The 26,602-nt window shown below is 39.3% G+C and overlaps 1 protein-coding gene and 1 long non-coding RNA gene across 2 annotated transcripts in view; both read right to left on the reverse strand.

Moving 5' to 3' along the window:
• LOC308664294 overlaps positions 1–26,602 on the reverse strand; it is a 359,871-nt gene that overhangs the window by 276,107 nt on the left and 57,162 nt on the right. The window lies entirely within an intron of this gene.
• The window catches only part of COL2A1 (collagen type II alpha 1 chain), a gene marked incomplete at its 5' end in the record, with an annotated part of 87,056 nt that overhangs the window by 40,895 nt on the left and 19,559 nt on the right, over positions 1–26,602 (reverse strand). Inside the window, 14 exons of the mRNA XM_081321374.1 lie at positions 300–398; positions 1,578–1,631; positions 3,295–3,402; positions 6,341–6,394; positions 7,597–7,695; positions 7,896–7,940; positions 10,212–10,310; positions 14,722–14,775; positions 17,550–17,594; positions 20,791–20,844; positions 21,603–21,647; positions 23,464–23,517; positions 23,603–23,656; positions 24,520–24,573. Coding sequence (XP_081177500.1) covers positions 300–398; positions 1,578–1,631; positions 3,295–3,402; positions 6,341–6,394; positions 7,597–7,695; positions 7,896–7,940; positions 10,212–10,310; positions 14,722–14,775; positions 17,550–17,594; positions 20,791–20,844; positions 21,603–21,647; positions 23,464–23,517; positions 23,603–23,656; positions 24,520–24,573 — 918 coding nt within the window. The remainder of the gene's footprint in view (positions 1–299; positions 399–1,577; positions 1,632–3,294; positions 3,403–6,340; positions 6,395–7,596; positions 7,696–7,895; positions 7,941–10,211; positions 10,311–14,721; positions 14,776–17,549; positions 17,595–20,790; positions 20,845–21,602; positions 21,648–23,463; positions 23,518–23,602; positions 23,657–24,519; positions 24,574–26,602) is intronic.

Here is a 26,602-nt window from a genome sequence, read left to right on the forward strand (position 1 = left end):
AATCCATCCGTATAAACCCAACTTGAAGCCACAGCAGTGTGAATTCTTTTCGTTTCTCTACACACACACAAAATGTCTTCTACTACCTGACACCACCTGCGCACCAGGTATATTAATGCATGTGCTTTATAAGCAGGCTTGATTCACTTATATATAAATAGTAGCAATACTATGAAGACAGGTCTTCTCAGGTTAAGTGATATTCTTCCACAGTGATGTGGGGTTCGCTTGACTAGTTGTTCTTCACACTTCGGGGGCATCTCCCTTACATGGCTTATTCAGTTCCACATTGGTCTTACCCGGGCACCAGGCAAGCCAGGTTCTCCAGGTCGCCCAGGATCTCCAGGGGCACCTTTGGGTCCTCCAAGACCAAGAGGGCCACGTTCTCCAGGAGCACCCTAGTTAAGGAAGATTTAAGCAAGAAATACATTAGTCAAAGATTTTCTGAAGAACACCAGGAAAATTGGTATTTGGGCCAACCATCTACCATCAAATTATCTCTGGACCCACGTACACTATATATTTTAAAGAGGTTTAGAACTCATTTAATTATTCTGACATCCTGGAAAAAAACCAGAAGGGATGAACAGAAAATAAGCTAGGTTTACGATATATCTGCATCCTAATCTTAATTATTTACCTACATCTGTAGTAAAATAATTCCTCCTCAAGCTAAATTACAGAGAAGGACAGTAGTAATCACAAATGGATTTATTCAGTCATTCAATTTCTCTCCTACCTTTTTTTCCAGGAGTTCAGCTTGGTATACCCAGCACTATCTCCTCCAATTTTTCTTCCCCCAAAATAACAAAATAGCGAGATAGGCTGAGCTAGCAGACAGTGACCAGCCCAAATTTACTCAATGAACTGCCCTGCCTGACCCTGAGGCTGAGTCTGGTCCAAGGTGTCTTCAATCCTACTTCAGTAACTGAGCTGCCGTACCACACTAGTTATGAAAGAGAACTTTATGAAAGAACACAGACTTTGTGAAAGAACATAGAACTTTATGAAACAATATAGGACAGGGGTAGGCAACCTTGGCTCTTTTATGACTCGTGGACTTCAACTCCCAGAATTCCTGAGCCAACCATGCTGAGGGGAAAGGGAGAGGTTTCCAAGCTGAGCCATGCTGGCTCAGGAATTCTGGGAGTTGAAGTCCTTGAGTCATAAAAGAGCCAAGGTGCCTACCCCTGAAGATACTTCTTTAGTTTATACTAATTTGGGGAGTTTCTTCTTTCTAAATGCATGCCTTCTGCACCCAAATCTAATTGTTAAATTGTGGATTTTAGAAGTAAAACTCCACAGGACTGCCCATCCCCTATCCTAAACACTATACATCTATGAAATGGAACCTTTCCAAATAAAAATGTCAATTAGTTGATTCTAAAGATATATCATAGCATATCTACAATGTGCATACTATGTTTTCTGCGAAAGAATGCATAAGCTAGGACACTATTGAAGGAAACACAGAACACCATTTTCAGTCAAAGAACACAAAGAAAAAAATAGTACCGTCTTTCTAATTTTTTTTTTAAATGTTATTCCAGTGAAAAGGCAGAAAGTTCAACACTCACTTTGGGACCAGCTAATCCATCCTGACCTGGAAAACCACGATTCCCAGGGGAACCCTGAAAGCAAAAAAAATAATAATTTCAAAGTCAAGGACAGCACCATCATTACCAAAGATTCAGCAGGAACTCTAGGCCTCTTATAACTCTTTTAGAACAGGGACACAGCAGAAGCAAGAACCCTCAGTAGGCTACCACAGCTGATGAATGCACTAACAATATAATTACTATACACCAGAAATATCTGTGTGGATCTAAATAACATAGCCTGTTCTAAGGGGAAAGACTCAGTGCTCTTAAGACCATTTTGCATAGTAGGGGCACCTCCGTCTCTGCCATTCCCAGATGTACATGCCTGCAATGCCAGTTTGGCATCTGCCTTTGGCATAAGAGCCAACTTATTTTCCAATGGAAAACCGAAAGTTTTAAATTGGAAAACTTAGTACTCTTCAGAATTTGAGGCAGGCCATTTCCCCATTGGAAGGACATTGGGCATTATGCTCTTTCCAATTCCTGAATTTCGGCTGTATAAAGCAAAAGTTGAATTGACAACTGTACTTCTCCCTCTTAATAGCCCAGGCAAAGCAAACAAGGATGGAAACAATGAAATTCTTCTCTCCCACCACCGTGCCCCTAGGAGGTGTGTATGGGTTGGGAGGATTTGTGCCTGAGTGGCAATATGGCCACTTAAGAGCAAGGTACATTAACGCGGTAGCTCAGTGGGTTAGGACGCTGAACTTGTCGATCAGAAGGTCGGCAGTTTGACAGGTCGAATCCCGAGTGCCGCGTAACAGAGTGAGCGCCTGTTACTCGTCCCAGCTTCTGCCAACCTAGCAGTTCGAAAGCACGTAAAAATGCAAGTAGAAAAATAGGGACCACTACAGTGGGAAGGTAACAGTGTTCCGTGCGCCTTTGGTGTCTAGTCATGCCGGCCACATGACCACGGATACGTCCTCGGACAAGCGCTGGCTCTTCGGCTTTGAAACGGAGATGAGCACTGGCCCCTAGAGTCGGAAACGACTAGCACGCATGTGCGGGGGAACTTTTACCTTTTTTACATTAACTATAGTCTATGAATGCAACAAATAACAGCAACAGAGAGTCCTATAGCTACTCTGGCCATGAGCTCTGAATCAAATGCAATTTTCTCTTTATAGCTTCTGTGCCTCAACGGTCCAAACGTTTGCGCTTAAACATGAGTTCACTCTACAGGAGCTCTTGTGTTACAATCTTTAAAAGATTAAGAGACTGCTACTCTGGGGGCCAGAGCTCAATAGTCTCAAAAAGTATGGGTCACTAACACATCTTTATCATGCATTATCTGGGATGCCTTTTATTCCAACAGTTTCAATCAAAATAACCATTAACTGTAAGACACTACCTTAGGCAACTTCCAATCTAAGTTTAATTAACCCTTTGCTTGGAATTTACATCACATGTTGGAGAGCCACTGCCTTGGATGGGAAGAGGAGTCAAGTAGGGAATTAGCTTAGACTCACTACATAGCCACAAGAGGGCCAGATCTAACCCCCCTGGATGCCTTTGAGCCTTATCTGGTCTTTTCCAGGCACATGCTACCAGTCTGGGGAGATTCCTGTGCAATAGGCATAGAGCAATAAAGTAGCTAGTTTAAGCTCTACACATATGAGTCTGGTTGTTTGCGCCTGACATCACATGACTGAGCGTCATTCCAGGACTACTCCCTGCAAATGGTATCACTTACCCTCTCTCCGGGTGGTCCAACTGGTCCTGCAGCTCCTGGCTCACCACGAGCTCCTCTCTTCCCTTCTTCGCCAGCTGGGCCAGGTGCTCCTTGTGGTCCCCCAGGGCCCTGGGGATGAGAAAAAGTAAAGAGGCTTAGTTACATCTTTCATATTCCTTTATCTTTTATCCAATAATGTCAAAGTCCTATCAATGATCACTCTAGTTTTTAGAAAAACATTTTGAAAATCACCCAGAATTTAGGTGACCCAATCCCTTTAGCAGGATAATTATGCAGAGAGACAATCTCAGGGATTTTTCATTTTTATCTTCAACGTTTCGAGTGTCATTTCTTTGTTGCCCAGTGGATTAGTTTTAAAAAAAAATTGTTATGGATGGGCAGGACAAGACTTGGGCCTTGCTCTAGCCCATGGGCTAAAAATCTTTGCTTGACTGAAAAACTTTAGTTGAGACATCCAGATGGTAATGCTGCATAAGATTAAATAAAGGATTGGCAATAGTTGTAATTTTGTTTCAAAGCCCCAGTAAGAGTTGATGGCCATCAGCAATCTTCTGATATTATGTTTGAAAGAGGAGTTATGAGATGGGTAGAAATTACTCATCATTCTTATCCCCAAATATGAAAGCTAAGGGAGTAGCAATTTCTCTCTCTCTCTCTCTCTCTCTCTCTCTCTCTCTCTCTCTCTCTCTCTCTCTCTCTCTCTCTCTCTCTGTGTGTGTGTGTGTGTGTGTGTGTGTGTGTGTGTGTGTGCATATAGTAGCAAAAAGTAGCAAAAAGCCAGCCTACATTAGAATCAGAAATGGCAAGAGCTATTTTATTCTCACAAAACCAGTGGCTCTGACTTTCTCTAGTTATCTGATGGGGACAAATATTTACAGGAGCATAAATGCTATGAACCCTTCAGCTTACACTCAGTCTATCTATTCATCTAAATAAAACTTGCATCATAGTTTTATGAAATTCCAATGATTTCCAGGATTTTCTATTCATTTATTTGTATCTTTTTAACAATGCACTTCCCTTTCCACAGCTGCTTCTTAGAAGGCCTCCGAGATTTTATTAAAAAAACAAAAGGAGATGTGTTCAGAAATACATGATGCACTAGACTAGAGAAAAATGCTTGCAATTTTCTTTTATCTTTGGGGAGGAATGAAAGGGATTCTTTTTTAGCAACGCATTAGGTGAAACCTTAAGAGGCAGGATAAGATCTGTGGGCTAGTTGAAAAGATAGTAAATAAGTAGTGGCAGAATATAATTTCTCTTAGCCCAGCTATTGGCTAAAGGACTCCCACTTTGCCGCTGTTTGTGTGGAAACTTTAGACTTGCAAAGATGTACCTGTGATTGGGCCTAAAACAACTTAATTCTGAACATATTTTCAAATATGCAGACATTCTGGATCAGTGGTGGGATTCAGCCAGTTTGCACCACTTTGGCAGAACCGGTAGCTAATTTTTTGTCACCCAGCCCCAGAATGGACTTCCGGAAGCAGCTCCACACAGAGAACCGGTTGTTCACATGTTTGAATCCCACCACTGTCCTGGACCCATCCCATGTTTAAACTGTACAGGTAATCTCTGTTTGGTGACCACAGCTGGGACTGGCAACCTGGTCATTAAGTGGTCTTATTTCAGCCTTTCTTTGCGTTACACACCTACAAAAGTTGTAAAGGCAAGGACCGGTTGCAAAGTTACTTTTTCATCACTGTCGTAATTAGAAAACAGGCAGTTGCTAAATGAGGACTACCTGATTAAGATGATAGACTATTCATCTGGAAAGATTCAGATACACAAAAAGGACACCTGTTGGAACCGGAGAGTGAGCCAATGGGAAAAGGAGAAGGGGAAGCATACAAAACTTCCTTGTATGAGTCAGATGCATGGCTGATATTGCCTATTTTTCCTGTTAGTGCTTTCATAGAACAAGGTTCTTTTTCAGCTCTGCTACCAAACAAACGTTTTATTATATGCCTTAAACACAGGATTTTACAAGGGTTCCAAATGGTGATCTTTATAAGCAGCCTCAGACCTTTTTAATTGGAAATTAAACTGAGTATATAAAACAACTGAGCCTGGGACCTTGTCTATTCAGCACATCTCTCCTATCAAAGCTTTAGATTCCTACTGGCATCCAGCTTGTGGTTTTAAAGGAACGAATTATTATTTTTATTCAGGTGCTTATTCTATGACCCAGGCTGTAGAAATCTGGATGACCAGTAGATGAGAGGAAAGATCTCGCTACCACTTTGCTCCTGTGTAGTGGCCATTTAGATTTTTGTAACGCGGTTTGAGTAGCCCAAAGTTATTTAGTAATGAAAAGGCATAAACTTGGTTCCAACCTACCTTTTAGGCATAAATTGGTGATGAATGGAGAAAATGGGATTGTAGTCACCTACTTGCTGCTGGCATCTGTCCCATTTTATGTTAAATGTAACATTTCTTTTGTCCAGAATAAAAAAATCTAAATATAAGTCTACAGACTAACAGCTACAACTTTACAGATTTTGTAGAGGATTTCAGTTGTACATTTGATCCTAATAGTCCCTCTACACAGGGACTATGCAAACAAGCCATCCCTATATAAAAATCTAGCGAGCCCAGAGAAAATACAGATATTTTGATGAGCATCAGGCTACTCATTCACCAAATCCACATATAACACAGAAAAAAATGTGAAGAGATTTATTGAACACTTTCTCAACCTTTTTGATTTGAAAAAAAAATGCAATTTCAGTTACAAGTGCATGATCAAATTTTTTTTAACTTTTTCCAAGTACTATTTGGAGTCTGAATTTCCAATGATTTATTATATGCCTCCTTTGAGCATATTAAAGGAGCCTTGTAATTATCAGAAGAATTACAGTGATTTCTGCATATTATATAATGAAATCAACCCTCCTCCCAATGGTTGCCCTTCATATGGGCTGGGATTACAACTCTCAGAATTCCCTAGAGAGTTTCCGTAGAAACAGAACTTTGACAAAGAGTATAAAAAAGAGCACAAATTCAAGTCTAGCGTAAAATGACATGCACATGATCAATTACTTACAGGTTCACCCTTGGGGCCTTGTTCACCTTTGAAGCCTGCAATTCCAGGCTCACCCTACAGAGATAGAAAGAAAAAATGTTAAGAGAATAGAACAACATCTGTATCACTTTAGGCTACCTACTGATCAAACCAGCAAAACTTTTAAAGCAGTATCCGATGCAGGGGATGTTTTAACAGTAAAGAAGGTGCTCACTCCTTAGATGAAAAGCAATCATTTTGAAACCAGGGGTTTTGTAACAGCACCTGTTCAGTTCAGCCTATTACTTATCCCATTATTAAATAGGCTTCATTTCCCTATTTAGATACGGTAATACCCTCCAGTAATTATTTTTTATACTTTTTATGAATTTTCCAGGATATGCCTGCAATCTTTTACAGCTTCTCAAATCCATCATGTTGTGGGTTATTGCATGGACATCATGATTCTTCAGTAAAGAGGCTGATATAAGGCGCATGTCTAGACCAATAATTTCACATTGGAGAATTCTTCAGGAACAGGTGGGTTTCCATTCAGGTCTCCAAAGCTTTTTTATTATTATTATTAGTTTATAAAAACATATACCTGTATTTCTTATCCCTTCTAGTTGACCAGCAATGCAATCCCAAGCGAGTTAACCCAGAAATAAGTCTTTGAGCTCAAGATGACTTTCTCTTTAGTATGTTTGTTTAGGATTGAATTTTCCAGCTGTCATCTTCCCAAACTTTAACTCATGTACAGTGAGAATTAATTACATTTTCTGTAGTCTCTTTGTGCTCTTTTAGCAATACTTCATATTGTCACACATGTTTTTAAGGGATCTCCCTCTCTCTCTCTTTCTTTTCTCCTTATTTTCTGAGATTCATAGAAAGTTAAGGAAACCAAAAAGAAAACCAATCATTACTCCTTGCCAGGTTTTAGAGAAACTCAAATATATTTCTTATCACTTTCAAATGCCTCCAAAACAATCAAGTAGGGAAAAATTGCACCCCCGTCCCTTAGGTCCACATGTAGAACTTTATGGAAATAATGGACAAGCGGCAACCATTATAATAGTTGCTGTAGGCAGGCAAAGTTTATGAAAAGTGGTTATTGTTCTTTAACCATCCATGCCAAATCCCAGTTAAGATCAGCATGACAAGAAGCCATCCAGAAACAGCCTCAGAATGAAGCACCCATGATACGAATCACCCAGAATGAAGGCACCCCAGTTGAAAGAGGCAGGATCCTGAGCAATCAATCGGAGTACCAGGCGCGTCACAGTTTCACAGTTTCTTACCGCCTGACCTTTGGGACCCAAAGGTCCTGTGGCACCTTGTGGGCCAGGTGGTCCACGTGGGCCAGGAAAACCAGGAGCACCAGCAATGCCAGGAGCACCCTGTTAATCGAACCAAGAAACCCAGAGTTAGGAATGAGAAACGCAGGGGGACTGAGACACAGCAGGCTATTCAGAAAGATCACAATTGATGTTCAGAATTTTGACAGGTAACTTAGATCAGAGATTATGTGAATGTTCCTCAAGTCTTCCAAGGTCTCCAATTAGCTTTGCCTTTATAGTTCACCTAATGTGCTACTTACTGCTGATCCTTTGGCACCAGGGATCCCATCATTGCCAGGGTTGCCCTAAAAGCAAGAAGAAATCTGTAAGCAAAATACCTTTCAAAAAATCGTTGTCATTTCGGAGATTTTAAGAAAATAATTTGCTTAACTTTACTAAATTGCAAGCAAAGCAACTGGTAAACTATTCCTTCTCTTTAGTCAAGTTATAAAAGGTCATTATAAAATATAAAATGTAGTAATTAAAACACATTAATTACTTCTAATATGTGACTTAATTGAAACCCACAAAATTATCTTATACATATCTTTTAATTTAATTTAATTTAATTTAATAATATTTCTATACCGCCCTTCTCCCGAAGGACTCAGGGCGGTGAACAGGGCAAGAATAAAAATACAGGATTACAAAAGTTAAAAAATAATTAAATCCATGCCCACTAAAAACAATTAATACATCATAAAACCCCAGTAAAATGCAATAAAAAACCCCACCAGTCCCCCATCAGGCCAGGCCAGCTTGTTCAAAAAAATATGTTTTTAGCTCGCGGCGAAAGGAGCGAAGATCGGGCGCCGTCCGGAGCTCAACCGGTAGCTGATTCCATAGCTCCGGGGCGCCCACAGAGAAGGATCTCCCCCTGGGGGCCACCAATCGACATTCTCTGACCGGTGGCACCCTGATTAGAATATGTTTGATTAATATTATAGGAGATTAATGCCTCGTACAGTAACAAACTATAAACAGGTGGCTTAAAGCACAACATCACAACCATATTTTTTCCTTCCCAAGTTATTTACAGACAAGTGTTTAAATGAAGGACATTGTATCAAATGAGGATTTTTTCACCATAACTAATAGTCTGATAAAGGTGAAGAAACCCAAAACAGCAATGGATAGAAAAGTTCTGGTCTTGAAATATGTCAAAATAATTTGGAGTAAACAATTATCAAATGAACAATTATTTAATTTGCAATTACAGCTTAACTTGTTATTATGGTTTTATAAAACAAATTAGAATTTGCTTCCTAAAACCTCAGTCCCTACAAAAATTCAAGGAGTTTCTAATATGAAAAAAGTAGATGTTAGTTCTTATCTTGAATTTTCCAAAATTCTTGCCAATGTTATAATTTGTATCTCATTAAGAGACAAACAAATGGGAGATTCCCTCCCATTTGTAGGCACATTTTATTTTCTTATAATTAGATCATCATGGGCAAGTGAAGATGATAGTGTGAAAACGTGTAGGTAACTGTGGTTTTTGTACAAACCTTTGTAGGTGACTGTTATAGAAATGGAATGGGTGAAATATATCACACAGGCTCCACATACTACATTTGACTTTGATGGACCAGATTAAAAAAACAAGGCACTATTCCAGCATTGAAATGTTGTGCACACTGTTAGTGCTTTATGAATTTAGAATTCAGTATTGTGAGCCAAATGGTAAGACATATTTCTAGATACAATAAACCTGAGATTTAGCAGATTAATAGAAGCAAAGAAGTATTTATTAAAGCAGAATGTTTGTTAAATCCAAAAGAAATTTTAGATGTGTATATTGTATATATTTTATGTAAGCTTAAAATGGGAATTGGATTTTATGCATATGCATTTTGCACAAATATTTTACGAATTTTGCACAAATGTAAAAAGGCAGATGAGACTTTACACATGCATAAAGCTACACGGTGGATGGACAGATTTTTTGTGTTGCATCCAAAGTTCACTAAACTAAAGTCCACTAAAACTGGGAGCATTTGCCAATTACAAACAAGGGTAATTTCACCTACAGCTATGTCTGAGTATATATGTATGCTCATTCACATATTAACAGCAGCAAGAACAGCCATTATTCCCAATCCCAAAATGATGGCTGATCAAACAGAAATTGGGGGGGGGAGTCTATTGTGGTCTCCTTCCTGCTTACATAGAAAATGGCCAAGGATTATAAGCAACCCATTGGTTGTAGATTGCCTATGTGTGAACTAAGACATCTTCATATCATCTAAAGATTCTGGATCCTATTGTGTTGTGGCTTCTGGAGAGCAGGAAGGATGCCAAGACGATGAGTACAGCATAGCAGCTCTTTATTAGGTAAAGGGACTGTACTCAGGAATAGGGGCTACCTGCACTCTTATATATACCTGGCCAGTACCTGGCCAGGTACTCAACCAACCAATCGGGTTGAACCTCTGTTTCCTGCCGAAATGCTTCCCACCAAAACAGTTACAGTTCAACGCCTCCTGGTGGTGACTCGTATACACAGCTTTGGGTGTTGCAATAAAGCTTTTATACATAACAGATCCTGAACTTATTTTAAGATCCAGAATACTCACTGAAGGTCCTGCAGGTCCAGGAGAACCAGGGGATCCAGATTCACCTCGAGAGCCTTGGGCACCCTCAGGGCCACGAGCACCAGTGGGACCAGCTTCACCCTGAATAGATATAAAAAAAGGAACACGAATTACTACAAAAAAGCCCCCGCAAAGATATCCATAAAGGAAAGGTTGGAAGAAGGGCAGACCATGGCATTCATATGACCCACCTATTTTGCCACTCAATGTGGCTGCAGAGACAAACATTTGAGGTTCTTTTTCCTGGGTGGCTGAGAGGAGTTTAAGGGGCAGAATGACTGCCTTAATGATTTATGGAGATTGTCAGTGTTTGGTAGTGGCCAGTACCTAGCCAGGTACTCAACCAACCAATCAGTTTGAACCTCTGTTTCCCGCCGAAATGCTTCCCGCCAAAACAGTTACAGTTCAATGCCTCCTGGTGGTGACTCTTATACACAGCTTTAGGTGTTGCAATAAAGCTTAATACATAACAGTCAGTCTTCCAGATCATGGTTGTCTCAATCCAAGAACCGATGAAGCTTCTTGGATGAGAAGCAAAATGTCTTCAAAGAAAAACAAAGGAAGTCCAGTTGCCTTTTGAAAAAGCAACTTTGGGGCTGCCTGAAATCTTGCAAATGTTTGAGGCACTTCTTAAAGCTCCCTAGAACTCATGGTATTTGCACACACTTCCTGCTGCTGGACAATCAAAGGCTTTCTTGGGTCATACTACTGATAAGCATTTAAATATCATCAGGGGGGAAAAAACTACTAGATTCTTTGTGACCTGTAAGAATAGTCAGGCAGTATCTTATAAGAAGAGCTTGCAACTTGGGGCAAATAGTTTTCTTTTCCATTCCCCCCTATTTTCAGTAGTTACATAATTGTCCTACGTTGGTTGCATTGTTCTTTAAAGGAGACCCTCCCCTCCTTAGATCTCACTTTTTTTCTGTAAAGTGGTATAAAGCTAGGATGAATAAAGTGGCATGAAACTGGGACGCAAACTTGAATACACTGATGATTTGGCCATAGCAGTACAAGAAAAACTCATGGAGGTGGCAGACAGCCTCCTGTCCGAAGATCTTAAAATCTTGGGGAAATTCTTCACTCACTGGAGGCTCACTCCTAGCACCAGCAAAAGGGTATCTACATGCTTCCATTTTAACAACAAACTAGCATTATGAAACCCCCGAAGTTCTACTGAAACAACAACATTCTCCCCTATAATCCTCATCCTAGATACCTTGGAGTAACATTGGACCAGACTCTCTCCTATAAGATGCATCTAGAGAGAATACGGTGGCAAAAAAATCATTACTGGGAACAACACGCTCCAGAAAATATGTGGAACTAAATGGGGAGCTTCATCTGCTACCCTGAGTTCATCAGCACCAGGGTTGGTCTACTCCGCAGCAGAATACTGTGCCCCTGTTTAACAGCTGCCATACTAGTAAGTTAGACGCCAGACTCAGCGATACCATCAGGATTATAAGCGGATGTATTAAAACCATACTGACTTGTTGGCTTCCTGTTCTGAGCCATATAGCACAGCCAGCTTTACGAAGGCAAGATGCACTAGTGAGAGAATGCAGAAAAAGTATGAACAACTCACTCCTACCGGTGCAAGCCGACCTTCCTCATTTATCAGCCGGAAGACTCCAATGCAGGAAGCCCCCACTGGCACTTGCACAACACCTACCCGACCACTTTAACATCGATTCCCAATGGAAAGCCAAATGGGCTGCTGAATGCTCAAACACAGGTAGACATACGTATATATGACCCCACAAAAAAGGCGCCAGGCTTTGAACGACCACATCAGCAATGGACATTCCTGAATAGGATTTGCATCTCACCCAGCATCTCCTGGAACTCTCTGTATAAAAGGGCCACAATATCCTCCCCTCAGTGTGACTGTGAGGGTCCCACATCAAACTGTAATCATATTGTGACCGGAGTAAGCTAAGGGCATATGCCAGTCCAGTATCTGATTTTTTTTAAATATAAACAGTGCTGCGTTTCAATGGTTAGATGGCCTAGACATTGATATTTGAACATAGATCTTTTTGACAATTATATTTTATTGTGCTTTACTAATCTAAGTGAAATATTAATATATATTGCTAGTCCATGATATGCCATATGCTAAAAAATAAATTAGCTGTGATGTGAAATATTTCTTTATTTAAAATAAATTAAACCAAGCAATCATAACAGATTACCATGGTTTCTGGATAAGCCGCTCTGATTTTGACCAAGGAAAGGAATTCTAAAACACGCCTCGGGTGATAGGTTGGGGGGGGGGGTGGAGAGAGGAGAAACCCTGATTTTTTGTAAGTAATTTGAACAATTAAAATCTTACTCCTTATATTGCAAAACCTCAAATTAAAACACTCGGCCAGGACATGTTTTTTGGGTTGGTCCACTTCTTTCCCACCCTCTTTTGGACCAGATCAATGAATAATGAATTCTGGAGAACCTTAAAAGCTTGTATACTCTTGTGTTATTTCGCACCAAACCTTTAGGCTTTTCCATTCTTGCTCTTCCCCCAGCTCCCAATGAAAACACCATTCCTAAAATGCAAAATGCTAATAATATTCCTCTCCCCTCCCTCACCCCATCTTATTATCTGTGACATTCCCTTCAGACGGATTCTTTTCTTCATCTTTTGTGACAAGGGCACTTTGTTCCTGAAGAAGACCCATTGTTAGTTCTTGTGGGATACTGCTCAAGGGGCCTCGTTTCCTACCATCTCTACCTCCCCACACAGATAGACACATGGCCCCCTTCACTGTCTAGTAACCATAGAAACCAGTCCACTAGCAGATTAGCAGACTAAAATCAGAAGCCATGTGGTTTTCCGGAATTCCCAAGGGAAGGCCATTCTCTCCGGCTGTCCCTGTGTTTTCCCTCTCCTTAATGGGCCTTACAATAAGGAAATCTGTGAAGCTAAGCCAAGGCACATAACATTATGGTAGGTCTCCTGGAGGTTTGATCCTCTGACTGCCTTGGCCCTTTGGCAAAACTCTGAGTTCTGTTCAAGCCTAGGGCAAAAGGCAGTCTGAACCAAATACTCAGGAATTCTCGAAAGGAATATGAAGTACACTGAGGAATGAAGACACTGTTGGAAAAATGTGTATGCAATACACATAGAGAGCCGATAGTACACAGAGAAGAGAGTGTTCTTCAGCTTTTACAAGAGTTGGTTCCATCTGAGCACAAAAGTGTCTAAGCATGCTAGCTACTCCTAAATTCACATCCAGCAGTTTCTACATCTGTTCTCAAACTGATGGTAAATGAATGTTATGACCTGTGGCAAGAGCAAAACTTAGCAGGAAATGGATATGAGATTTTTTTTTCACCTGCATATTTTTCAGTCTCAATTATTATTCTTATTGACTTGATAATCATTGCAGTATAAATATTTGAACAAACATTCCAGATAAGGAAGTGAATGGGAGAATTTCACATGATTTAAAACAAATTGTTTTGGCCCGTGCTCTTAAAACACATTATTAAACATATTCAGTAATGGGCCTTAAGTCTGTTAAGGATATTCCCCCTACAAACAAAATCATCATTGCTAAAAAAAAAAGTCTAAATTGGTTCATCTGTCATCAACTGAAAGGTCTTCACATTATCTTATACAGGATATTCACAAGTTTTATATTAGCCATTATTTCAAGACATTTTCTAAAGGCCTTGAAAAAAATCCCACACTTGCTTTCTCCTTCCGCCGTTTTCATAGCTAGACTCATTGTTTTTCCATCTCACTGCACCAAATTATGCACCCACAGAAGCAGATAAAACAGAACAAGAGAGGACAAGATAGAATCTCCAAATTCTTCAGCATAATTCATATTCCTTTCAATTCTCAGGCCCCAAAAGAAGTAATCCCCAAAATCAAAGATGAGTCCTGAGAGATCCATTAATGTAAATGCAGTACGGACTTCCCCCTTTAAAAAAAAAAATCAGGGAGATTAACTTCTTCCTTTTCCTTGTTCTTCAGACAGGTAAACTAATAAAAAGAATGAAAGATGCAGAGTCTGGGGATAGCACAGTTGCATACAGAACACTGAGAAATACAGATAGTCCTTGAGCCCAAAATTTCTAAGTGAAATATTTGTTAAGTGAGTTTTATCCCATTTTACAACCTTTCTTGCCACAGTTGTTAAGTGAATCACTGCAGTTGTTAAGTTAGTAACACGGTTAAGTGAATCTGCTTTTCCCATTGTCTTTGCTTGTCAGGAGATTATGAAAGGTGATCACATAACACCGGGACACTGCAACCGTCACAAACATGAGTCAGTTGCCAAGTGTTTGAATTCTGATCACACAACCATGAGGATGCTGCAGTGGTCGTAAGTGTGAAAAACGGTCATAAGTCACTTTTTTCAGTGCCATTGTAACTTTGAACGGTCAATAAATGAACTGTTGTAAGTCGAGGATTACCAGTAGATGCAATTTATGCTAGACAATTGCAGAAACATTACTTTGGCTTTGAAATATGACTTGCCTTTGCACCTGGAGCCCCTGGAAATCCTGGGCCACCAGAAGGGCCAACAGGTCCCTGAAAAAAATAAACAAAAGAAGTGGCTTTAGAGAGCTTGAAAAAAAGCAGAACCGAGTTCTTTTAATCATTTAGAATTGTAGACTCATTTAAATAGTTGTGCATGTCAGTCCTAAAGTATAATAATTGAATTATTTAAATGTAGAGGTGGATAGTTGTGGCTGAACTGAGCTTCCCAATATCTGTGGCCTGAAACAAATCTTTGGTCAACCTGAGTCAAGAAATAAAGTTGCTGAGGTTTTTTAGCTACTCTTAGATTTCATGAAAAGACCACTCAACTTCACTTGCCCCAGTTCTCCAGCTGTTCCAAATTATTATTTTTTTGTACTTAGAAGTTTGGTCAGGAAAAAAAAGTGCTTATAATAATATAGAAAGGTTCACAAGGAAAACATGGATGTAATAGATGCTGTCTGGAGGGGGGGAAAGCACAAATCCAGAGTTGGGTAATATAGTTATCATAACCAAGTGAAATGACTTGGATATTATTGGGATTTGAATTTGGAATCTGTGTCAGATCCAGTCTAGTTTCAAAGTATAAGAACATTGTTATTCCTTGCTTCTAACAAACTACCTTTGAAGTCTTTCTTCTTTTCTTCTCCTGAGTTATTCATTAGATAGTTGAATAAAAATTCAGGGAAGATTTATAAAGTTGGTTTATTTGATCAGCGGTAAGAGGGAAAAAAGTCAAATCTGCTTCCCTTCCCAGAAATTTTGCTGACAAGGAACATCCAATGAAGCTTATGGATTTATGTTTTTTACTTAAGAGATTAACTATGGGGGGAAGAGAGATTATGTTATACTTAGAGATGGAGACAAGCTATTAAAATTGTTTTTTACTTGCTGGAATGAGGGGGAGGTTACTCTTTTTCAGTTCTTTCTTTTTCATACTATTTTCTTTTTGTACTTTTGTGTGTGTGTTAATTTTTATTTCTTTTATTTATAATTCTTAATAACATTATTTGGAAAAAGGGAAGAATGAAACCGACATGAATAACTGTTGCCAAATCTGAGTGACTCATGAACAGTCATAGAAGGCCACCAAGTAATTATAGAATAATATTCCTTCAATACCAATTTACCACAGTACAAACATTCCATAACTGTTCTTTATTGTGTAATAATGCTTCCTCCTTCCCAGTAAAAATAACTACTTTAAAAAAAGATGACTGTAAGTTAAAAAGCTTCTATTACACAAGTCAAGCTGGAGTAAGAAACATAAATCTATTTAAATGCTCAAAATATTAAATAGTACTTAATTGAATATTTTGTTCCAAAAATCAGTTTCATCCCTGATTCTGAAGATGTGAGTACAATGTTTTACATTTTGAAAAAAAAGTCATTATTCACCCTTTCTTCCCTCTGTCCCTTCTACTGTCAAGTCAAGCTGCCTTTCATTGTACCACAAACAGAAAATCATCTACCTCTGTTTTTACCCCTTCATTTACCACTCTGAAGTGGTATCTTTCAAGCTATCTTTAATCTTTGTTAGAGCAATCTTGTTCTTTGCAGCTTGCCTTAATATTCCTTAATATTCCCCAGTCCTGTTGTGTCCATTCAAAAGGAAAATGCCCAAATTGTTGTTGCTTTGACCATAAGGCATCTTCCTCAGATATCTACAATAGTTCTCCATCTCCTCACATCCCAATTCTAGTTCTTCTCAGCTGCAGTGTCCACTGGTGTATATGTGCGTGTGTGTGTGTGTGTGTGTGTGTGTGAGACACAATAATAGGCACAGTGTTGCATCATGCATAGATAAAAGGGGCAGGCCTTGAGTTGCAATGCCACATCTGCCATTTTATAGATTTTGATATCCTTGTGGATACCTATTCTTGTTCAACCTTACCCTACTCTGACTCCCTACGCCATTTTTGCAGGGTCTTCTCCTTCTCTAACTATATCATCAATCAGTGTGCAAAAGTCTCCTGTTCTCTCAGGTTACATAAAAATATACATATAAAAGCAAGACTTCTCATAGTTTTTTGCCCCTGGGAGAGCAGCTTCTGTTTCCTTCTGCTTTCACAATTTGTGTGATAGATACAGTATATGCCTCAGAATTGGTTTCCCTGTTCCTTTAATAATCATTATGGTTTGTCACACAGTTAGCCAGATGTTCGGACTGGATTTGGCATTTTTATCCACCAATTGAGTCCTTCCCAAGGACCTGGGATAGGCAGATGTTGATTTTGATGGCATTAAAGGTAATGTTGCAGGATGGAAGCTGTTCTGACTAAAGCTGCCTTTTGCAATTGACTGATGGTAATTTTGTAATTTTGATGGTGTTCAAAGGGTGCTCTATTTGTTTTGGCATCATACCCAAGGCACCTATTATTATCATTATTGCTGTTATTATGAAAACACCATATTTTTTCATCTTATAAATATCACCTTATGTCCCCCCCCCTCTTTTTGCAAAGCTTTCATCTTGCAGTCTTTGGTATAGAACAGGAGTAGGCAACCTTGGCTCTTTTATGATTCATGGACTTTAACTCCCAGAATTCCTGAGCCAGCCATGCTGAGGGGAAAGGGAGAGGTTTCCATGCTAAGCCATGCTGGCTCAGGAATTCTGGGAGTTGAAGTCCACAAGTCATAAAAGAGCCAAGGTTGCCTACCCCTGGAAGATAGGTTTTATTATATAATGTTGTTTACTATATAATGACTAGTATAACTGAGGGGACTTTATTCTTCAAAAAAGTTATTTCATATCGTAATAACAATATATCTAGTACCATGATCATTTACCAGAATGGGAAAAATGAAAATATTTAATTACTTACCGGTGGACCAGCTGGGCCAGGGAGACCATCATTACCACGGGCACCCTGTGTGAACAAAATACTGACTCAGAAAAGTATACTTCATGGTATAGTAGTACCGTTATGTTTGGAGTTTTGCTGCCAAATGGATTTAAAATTCTGAGCAAATCTTTAGCTATCTAATAAGAGTGCTCCTCCCTTGTTCTCCATCAGTACACTAACATCTACTCCGGACAGTTGGAGGCATGGAAGGAAGCCAAGGAGGATAAAAGGGAAGAGGAAAGCTATTACATGAGTAGAAATCTGCTCGCATACTGCTCATGGGGCAAAATGGAGCATGTGAGAAGGTACCTGCTCATGAGAATACAAGCAATGGAGTGACCTTTGAGGCTCACTCCTACAACTTCCCCGGTTTTTTGAGGCATGCAAAAGCTGGAATAAAAAGGTCTAAATTAGCTTTCTTTAAACTTCAATTTAGATACGCTAACAGTTCTATATAACTGTTCTAGAAAAGATTCTGGTTTTTAAATCATCTATGTCTTTGGTTCACAAGAGAAAAGGGAAGATCTACCAGCTTTGAAAAAAAATCATGGGAAACAACAACATCCTTCAATTTAGGACAATTGAGTCATATCTACGGCTATTCTTTGAACAACAGGTTTTAGAAAAGATTGTACTTTACAGGTCTGTAGTTCTAATCTCACAGATCCTGAGCAGGGCCTCTTATGAGGAGTCCTTCTCAGCAGCTAATGGGTTGACATTCCTGCCCTCCTGTAACTAAAGACTAATTGCTTGGCCTAGTTGCCCCTATCCCAGGCAATGGGCCAGGAAAACAAATGGAAAAATGAGGCCGAAGGGTCATGTGACTGTTGTCAGCACAATCCAAAGCCTTCAAGAGGGTGCCATCCAAGGACTTAAAGCAAAACAAAAAAACACGCCCCCTTCACATGTCTTCTATAATTTTTTTACTATAATTAGTTATAGTTAAAAAAAAAACTAAATTTGTGCAAACGTAACTCCTTAAAGGATAAAGCGTCAGGTAACTCAGAAGAGCTTTGGAGGGACCATTTTGTGGTTTCAAAAAGCAAATCCAGAGAATCACTCAATTGCAAACAAAACATCTTATTGAATTATTTGCTTAAGCTACTTAAAACCTCTTTTAAACATCCCCAAGTTTATACTGTAATTTGAATAAATAATTTGTATTCTCCTTCAAAAGTTTATATTCGCCTATGTTTGTTGTTGTTTGTTAAAAAACATTTTTCCCCTGCACTATAAATGCAAACTGTATTTGGTAAGTGATAAGAAACTTACCAAAACAAAATAGTCACCAGGAAATTACCTTCCTGTTGCCAAGCTTCATGTAGCTGGCAAAACCAAGGAAACAAAAATGATATAGATTTCAGGAAAATATATTTAACACTATTTTGAGATAAAAACAGGGTAGGTTTTCAAGAGTTCACTTTCCACCCTCAAATATATTGTAGTCAGTTAGTAAAAACAAAATCTCTTTCCTCCCCCACATGTCTCAAATCTGGACTCACCTATTCTCAGATAAACCATGTATCTTGTCCTTCACTTTCTCACAATTTCTTATATCTCTTCAATAGGATGGATTTAAATTTAGTAATAGGAAACAATAAATCCCACTGTTTCCTACTACTGGAAATCTGGACTTACTAATCAAGGAGAGAAGCAACCTAGAACTAAGGAGAAACTTCCTGACAGTTAGAACAATTAACCAGTGGAACAACCGGCCTCCAGAAGTTGTGAATGCTCCAACACTGGAAGTTTTTAAGAAGAGACTGTACAGCCATTTGTCTGAAATGGCATAGGGTTTCCTGCCTGAGCAGGGGGTTGGACTAGATGACCTCCAAGGTCCCTTTCAACTTTACTATTATGATTATGATTATGATTACTGCTGAGTAACTTAATTATTTCAGCTTCTTAATTTCTTCTACATTTCAAATTCCTACAAATAAACAGTTTGGAACCTGGACCAAAAAGAGCCCTTAGAGAAAATTTTACCATGTGGCAACAAAAAGCCAAAAGAGATTTCATGCAATATTTAGTTAGTACAATGACAAATGAGGGATCACATGTTTTGAGCTGTGACATGGACCAAGAGGATAGATTATTTAACTTAGAGCTCTGTAAAAATATCTGTACCTGAAACTCAGCTTACCTGCAGTACACTTCAAGAACAAAATAAGCAAATATATAGAATAGGTCTGTTCCAGTAGCTTTGCTACAGAGAAACCCTTCCTTTTGTCCAATCCATGTGTTAATCCCATGATTATATAACTTTTGTGCCTTTGAGTCAGTGTTGACTCCTACTGACTGCCTGGACAAGTCCCAGCAGTTTTCTTGGAAAGGTCTTTTGCCCTTGGCTCCTTCCTAGGCCTGAAAGTAAGTGGCTGGCCCAAGGTCATTCAGCTGGCTTCATGCCTAAGGCAGAACTAGAACTCATGACCTCCCAGTTTGTAGCCTGATGCCTTAACCACTACACAAACTGACTCTTTACTAATCCTATAAGCTTTAAGGTTAAGCATTGCAGGCACATCCAAATTTACACCGTTAAGATGCTGTTGACTATATTCTCCTGCCTCCCCAGAAATTGCTTCTAGAAGCATTAACCTAGAAGCTATGCTCCAAAAGGCAACCCTTGCTACCTGCTGCCTCCATAACCTTTCACTGTATGATACTTAAGGAGAAGCAGGTGGGGGAAGAAGAAAGGAAGGAAGAGGTGGGAAGACCTATAATGCATTGGCTTTTCTTTTACTACAACCTTCCTCAGTCTGAGCAGCTTCCGAAGTCTTTTCTAAACAGCACAATCATTTCTGAGAATTAGGTCCACACATATAGAAGGTGCCCAGGACAGGTTTAGCACAAAATTTAATTCTATATTTGAGGTCCAGACCACAAGATAATTAAAGCTGTTTTCTATAGAAATGCTTCCCTTTAATTAACACTGCTTTTCTACAGTTTCACTATTCGTGGCACGGTAAATGCTACCATCCTTATCCTAAGGGTACATTAAAAAGTTTACGTGCTTTGTGTGCACAGCCACCACAGTACTGCATTAATTCTGCTTCATTCTTTACACTGAATTGGCCACAGGGAATGAGATGGTGATTGCAAAGAGGGGAGGGATTTTCTGCTGAAGGCATGGGTGCCTGTATGCATTCTGTAGCTGTAAAAAACACTCAAGAACATGTCAAGGTGGCAAGATTTGTAACATTTAAACTATGCTGATACTTACGGCAGCACCAGATGGGCCGGGACGTCCTCTTTCACCTGGCAGGCCACGGGGACCCTAAGAAATAGTAGAGGCAAAAGTTAAAAAGGTCTTACAATTCTACTGTCCTTCAAGAGAGCTATCTTCTGAAAACTAGTAGCCTGTGTGTTTCATCTTACAGTTCACCAACAATTGAACCGAATTCACACTGGCCATGGTAGATGTGCAGACACCCTGTAGTCTATACCATTACCGAATTGTGATAGTTTGCCCAAAAAACAAACTATCCAACATATAGTGACAGAGTACCAAAATAGAGCTTATAATGGAGATTTTGCCAATTTCCTGCCTGTGACAAATGAAGCAAAAATCATATCTGTAATCTAGACATAAGTTTGTAATATTTTAGATTTTATATTTTGTATTTTGCATTATCTTTTGCTTTAATCGAAACGTGATATGAATGTGCCATGCAATAAAAAATAATAATAATTCACCGATGAAGTGCCTGCTAGGATATACAAGCAAGGGATGTAGTAAAGAGAGATCTGAATATTGTAAGACCCTATTATTTGTGTATATGCATTTACCACAATCGATACAGTGCATCCTATGTAAAGAGTAGGAGACCTCTTTACATGAGAATTCTACACTGTGTCATCTAGATTCCATGGAACACAAAACGTAAATGCAGTCTATTTGCATTAAAGGAGGCAAAGAAGGGATATGTAGATGGTCAAAGTATACTATGGATAAATATATATGGACAGTGACCAACCTACAATGTTAGTTTTGTGATAACGATTAAAAGTAACTGAGCAATAATACATCCTCACCATAGGACCAGGAGAACCATTCTCCCCAGAAGATCCAGATTCACCCTAGAGAAAACAAAAACAAAAACAATGGTAACTAAACTATTATTAGACATTTGTGTCATCAAACAGTCCAAGAATACACAAAAAAGATTGGGATATCTTGGTTGGCCTCAGATGCAAAATCATTATTGCCTTTCACATCAAGTGAACACCAGAGGGCAATTCACAAGCATGGAAAACACCTCAATAGCTAAAGGAAGGCTAGGGATTTCAACACATCATCATTAGATGCAATATCAAGGATGCTCTAGACTAGAGCTACTGGATTCTGTAAGAGGTTAGCCCGGCTCCTATCAAAAGCTTGGTATCAAGTTAGCCATGTTTTTATGATACTTAATCACTTTTCAGGCAGTACAGGTAGTTCTCTTTAGTGATCATAACTGGAGCCTGCAACTCAGTCATTAAGCAAAGCAGTTGCTAAGTGGAACCACTATTGTGCTTATCTTATTTCAGCTTTCCTTTGCTTTACAGACTTGTGAAGATCGTGGCTTGTGGCTTCAAAGTTATTTTTGCATCACAGTCAGAACTGTGAGTGGCATCTAAACGAGGCAACTGCCAAACCAGGGCTACCTGAGGTCAATTCTCTCACTGCAAATGAACTCGTTTTCTAGACCTGGAAGTCACTCAGGTGGGAATGTGGTCTGGATTCCCTGAAGGGAGATTCTACATTTCAGAAGAGCAAAGAGACAACACAGTTTGGTTGGAGGAAGAGGGCCAAGGCAGCTCCTCCTTTTAAGTTCTCCAGAGGATGTTTTTAATGATGCAAATACAGTAGTTTCCTTTAGTTTGGCGCTTAGAAGAAACTCAGGCATGTTTTTCTTGGTTTTTGGAGCCAGAGAGTTATTTTGGATAAGTGGTGAAATGAGTATCAACGGTCAGCTATTCAACTGTTCAAAAGTATCAGCTGTTAAAAGTATTAACCAGTGGAACAGCTTGCCTCCAGAAGCTGTGGGTGCTTCATCATTGGAGGTCTTTAAGAAGAGACTGGACAATCACTTCTCTGAAATGGTATATGGTCTGTTGCTTGAGCAGAGCGTTGGACTAGAAGACCTTCAAGATCCTTTCCAGCTCTATTCTGGTTGGTGGGTGGTTTGGTTGGTTGATTGATTGATTGTCTATCACACAGAGGACCTGGGTGTCCTGGGAATCCTCCTGCATATTCCTTCTTAATGCAGGTGTCTTAATATACAATACCAATTGTTTCTAAGAAGAATAGGATGGCTAGAGATGTCGTAATGCAATGGTTTGCAAGTGGCATCACAGAAGTTAGCAAAAGAAACACCAATTGGTGGCTATAAAATAATACACGTGAGTATGCACTGTATTAATATGATCATAATTAATATAATCATGATTTCACTGTTTTCAAATAGCAGTTTTTTGCTCTTTCTTTTAAAAATGTTTTTATACAAATCTTCAAAAGTGCAATCTCATTGTTTAGTATCTGAATATAGTATTAGTAGAAATCAGCACCATTTTAACAGGGAGTGTTTCTCCCTTCTGTCAACTACAATAACTGTATCTGCTCCCTTTTGTGTAACTTCCTTGGAAAAAAAATATCTAGACTAGCAAAATGGCAGCTGAGATTGTTTTTATATCAAATGAATTTCAATCTAGGAATGGTTAATTTTACTTCTCCGGCCTGCAACCATTGGATTCAACGTTATCGAAGCTTCCCTTTAAAACGTAGGAATTGGTAATTATAATTTAATATTTCAGTGTGTGTGGGAGATGAATAAAATAAATGTAAACTTAACAATGTGCTTAAAAAAGCCGGCTTTTCACCAATCACATCTTAGATAGGAGTTTCAGGTCGTACCTTAGCACCTGGAGCACCAGCTTCTCCTTTAGAGCCATCTAAACCAGGATATCCCTAGGAGAGAGAGAGAGAGAAGCATAGGGATCAATTCTGAATTAAATTAAAATTAAAAAATCTCATCTACAAAATACAAACTTACTCTGTGGCCTTTCACACCAGGAAGGCCTGGGGTCCCAGGGAAGCCTCGAGCACCCTAAATTTAAATGAGAAATTAATCAGTTAAAAAAATAGACACACGTTTTCTAAAAACATAAATGCAACAATTCCTACAATACTGGTAACTTCATAACAGATAAAAAAACTACAATATCTGCAAAAGCTAAAGAAAAAAAAACTAGGTTTTTAATTTGATAGCCATATTACGTAGAACATAGATCAGTTGGACCCACGGATGTTTGTTGTAATAGAAGAAAACAAAACAAAGCCAGTCAAGAAATAGCCTTTATAACCCTTCATTTCCTTCTCAATCTGATTATCTTCTTCATTAAAGGGAAGACAAGAATATTTTGCTTGCTCCCTGTTATTTACTTCCTCCTTTCAATATCCTGATTTAGCATCAGTCTTTTCCATTTAGGATATAGAGAATTACAATTCAGCAGTAAAGGTACCGAAAAAGCAGGATATCATTCCTGCCCACTTAGCATCATGAAGGTTGCATGTTTCAGCCTGTCACCAGGAAGAGGGGGAAAAAGACACTTTGGCCCCAAACACTATAATTTTATACTGTGCCTCTTATAACCTGTAAGATAAAATTGGATGATTGTAGCTTCTGAATCTAGCTATCTGTACTAATGGAGAGCAGTGCTGGCGCCGTGGTTAGAATGCAGTACTGCAGGCTAATTCTGCTGATTGCCAGCTGTCAGCAGTTTGGCAGTTCCGATTCTCTTCGGCTCAAGGTTGACTCAGCCTTCCATCCTTCCGAGGTTGGTAAAATGAGCACCCAGATTGTTTGGGCGCAATATGCTGACACTGTAAACCACTTAGAGAGGGCTGTAAAGCACTATGAAACGGTATATAAGTCTAAGTGTTATTGCTATATGGAGGACACAGCCATACCTGAGGTCCGGGTAATCCACGCTCTCCTGATTTGCCAGGTTTGCCTGCTTCCCCCTGAAAAAAACACAAAGTGGATGCAATTTTATTTACGAAGGATCCCATTTACACAAAATATATCGCCAAACAAGAAGATGAGACATCATCAAGACTCTGCTGGGTTGGGCCTGACCTATGATAAAGTCCAGCATTCTATCATCAAAACTCTGCAAACGCAAAAGGGCATCTCTATTTTTTAAAGTATGGGATGTGTTTTTTTATTGTACAAAGAGAAATATCGAAGAATCAGATCAGCTTTGGCTTTTCTTTCTCCTCATGAGCCCCCAAATTAGATAAGGTACCATTTTTAAATGAAACAGATCTAAACGTAGACCATCGTCAGTACAATGTTTTGGCTGGATATTTTCATTTTGTATATGCCTAAAAACATATGTTCAGAAGCAGCTGAATGCCATGGAATTGTCTATCTCAGGGTTAGATGACTGGGACATTTTAAATGTCAATTCAATAGTATGAGCGTACCTGTGCATGTGCTGGGACACTACAAATCCTCTTCATGACCTGTATTCCTGTTACATTCTGGGAGGAGTCTTTGTGGTATCCGTAGCAGACAGATTCAGTTGTAGTTTCGTTCCATACAGTGTTAACCTTGTGAACTCTAAAGCTTCCTCTTTCCGTAATGTATTGAAGATGGTCAATGATTAATATTTACATGTTATTTATATGTAAGGGTGAAGGTTTATACATATGTTGTATATAGTATGTTTAAATGTGTGTTATGTATGCGTACACCTTGAGAGCAAGCAACTAAATTTCATTTTCAATGTGTGCCAATGTGCCCACAGTAAAAAAATAATGACAATAAGCCTCATCTTATCTTATCTACTGTGCATATGACTGACAAATAGAATCTGGAACAAAATAGTGCTATGTGGGGTATTCCTGGCTAGTGGGGGAGGGGCAGTCACGTCCCTTTCTACTTCATTCTTCTCTAGTTTTTAAGCTTTCGGGGGTTTTTTTTCTTCTCAACAGCTGATCAGCCAGTAGGCATGCTCAGTTAATGAATGGCTGTGGGAACTGGATATGTTTAGTCCAGGGGTAGGCAACCTTGGCTCTTTTATGACTCGTGGACCTCAACTCCCAGAATTCCTGAGCCAGCATGGCTCAGCATGGAAACCTCTCCCTTTCCCCTCAGCATGGCTGGCTCAGGAATTCTGGGAGTTGAAGTCCACGAGTCATAAAAGAGCCAAGGTTGCCTACCCCTGGTTTAGTCTAACAAAGCGAAGGACTAGGGGTGGCATGGTAGCAGTCTTTCAATATTTGAAAGGGTGTCACAGAGAAGAAGGGATCAACCTATTCTCCAAAGCACCTGAAGGCAGGACAAAAGGTAACGGATAGAAAGAGATCCTGTCTAGAAAGAAGGAAATGTTTCCTGACAGTGAGAACAACTAACCAGTGGAACGGCTTGCTTCCAGACGTTGTGGGTGCTCCGACACTGGAGGTTTTTAAGAAGAGATTGTCGGCCATTTCTTTGGAACAGTATAGGGTCTCCTGTCTGGGCAGCGGGTTGGACCAGAAGACCTCCAAGGTCCCCAAGACTCAGTCACCGCTTTGTTCCATACAGTATTAACCCTGTGAACTCTAAAGCTTCCTCCTTCTGTTACGTATTCAAGATGGACAGTAATTAATATTTATATCTTACTTATATGTAAGGGTGTAGGTTTATACATATGTAGTATATAGTATGTTTTAAATGTGTATTAGGTATGCGTGCACCTTGAGAGCAAAGCAACTAATTTTCTCCACAGGGAGAAAATAATAACAAAAAAGGTTATCTAATCTAATCTTCCAACTCTGTTATTCTGCATTTTGGTTCTCAGTGGGTTGTGATGCAACAATTCTTTCTTTCTTTTAAATGGTGTACCTCTGTAAATCTTGGGTTCTGTCAACTCCTTCCTCCTCAGCATAGTTATATTAGAATTCACATTCTCCCTTCTGAGAACAAATGACTTACTGGTGTAAGCTAATTAACATAAACATCAAGAGATAAGCTTTAAGTAAACATTTTAACATAACATTTCTAGCA

The sequence above is a fragment of the Vipera berus genome (assembly GCF_964194415.1).
Source record: "Vipera berus genome assembly, chromosome: 2".
Lineage (NCBI taxonomy): Eukaryota > Metazoa > Chordata > Lepidosauria > Squamata > Viperidae > Vipera > Vipera berus.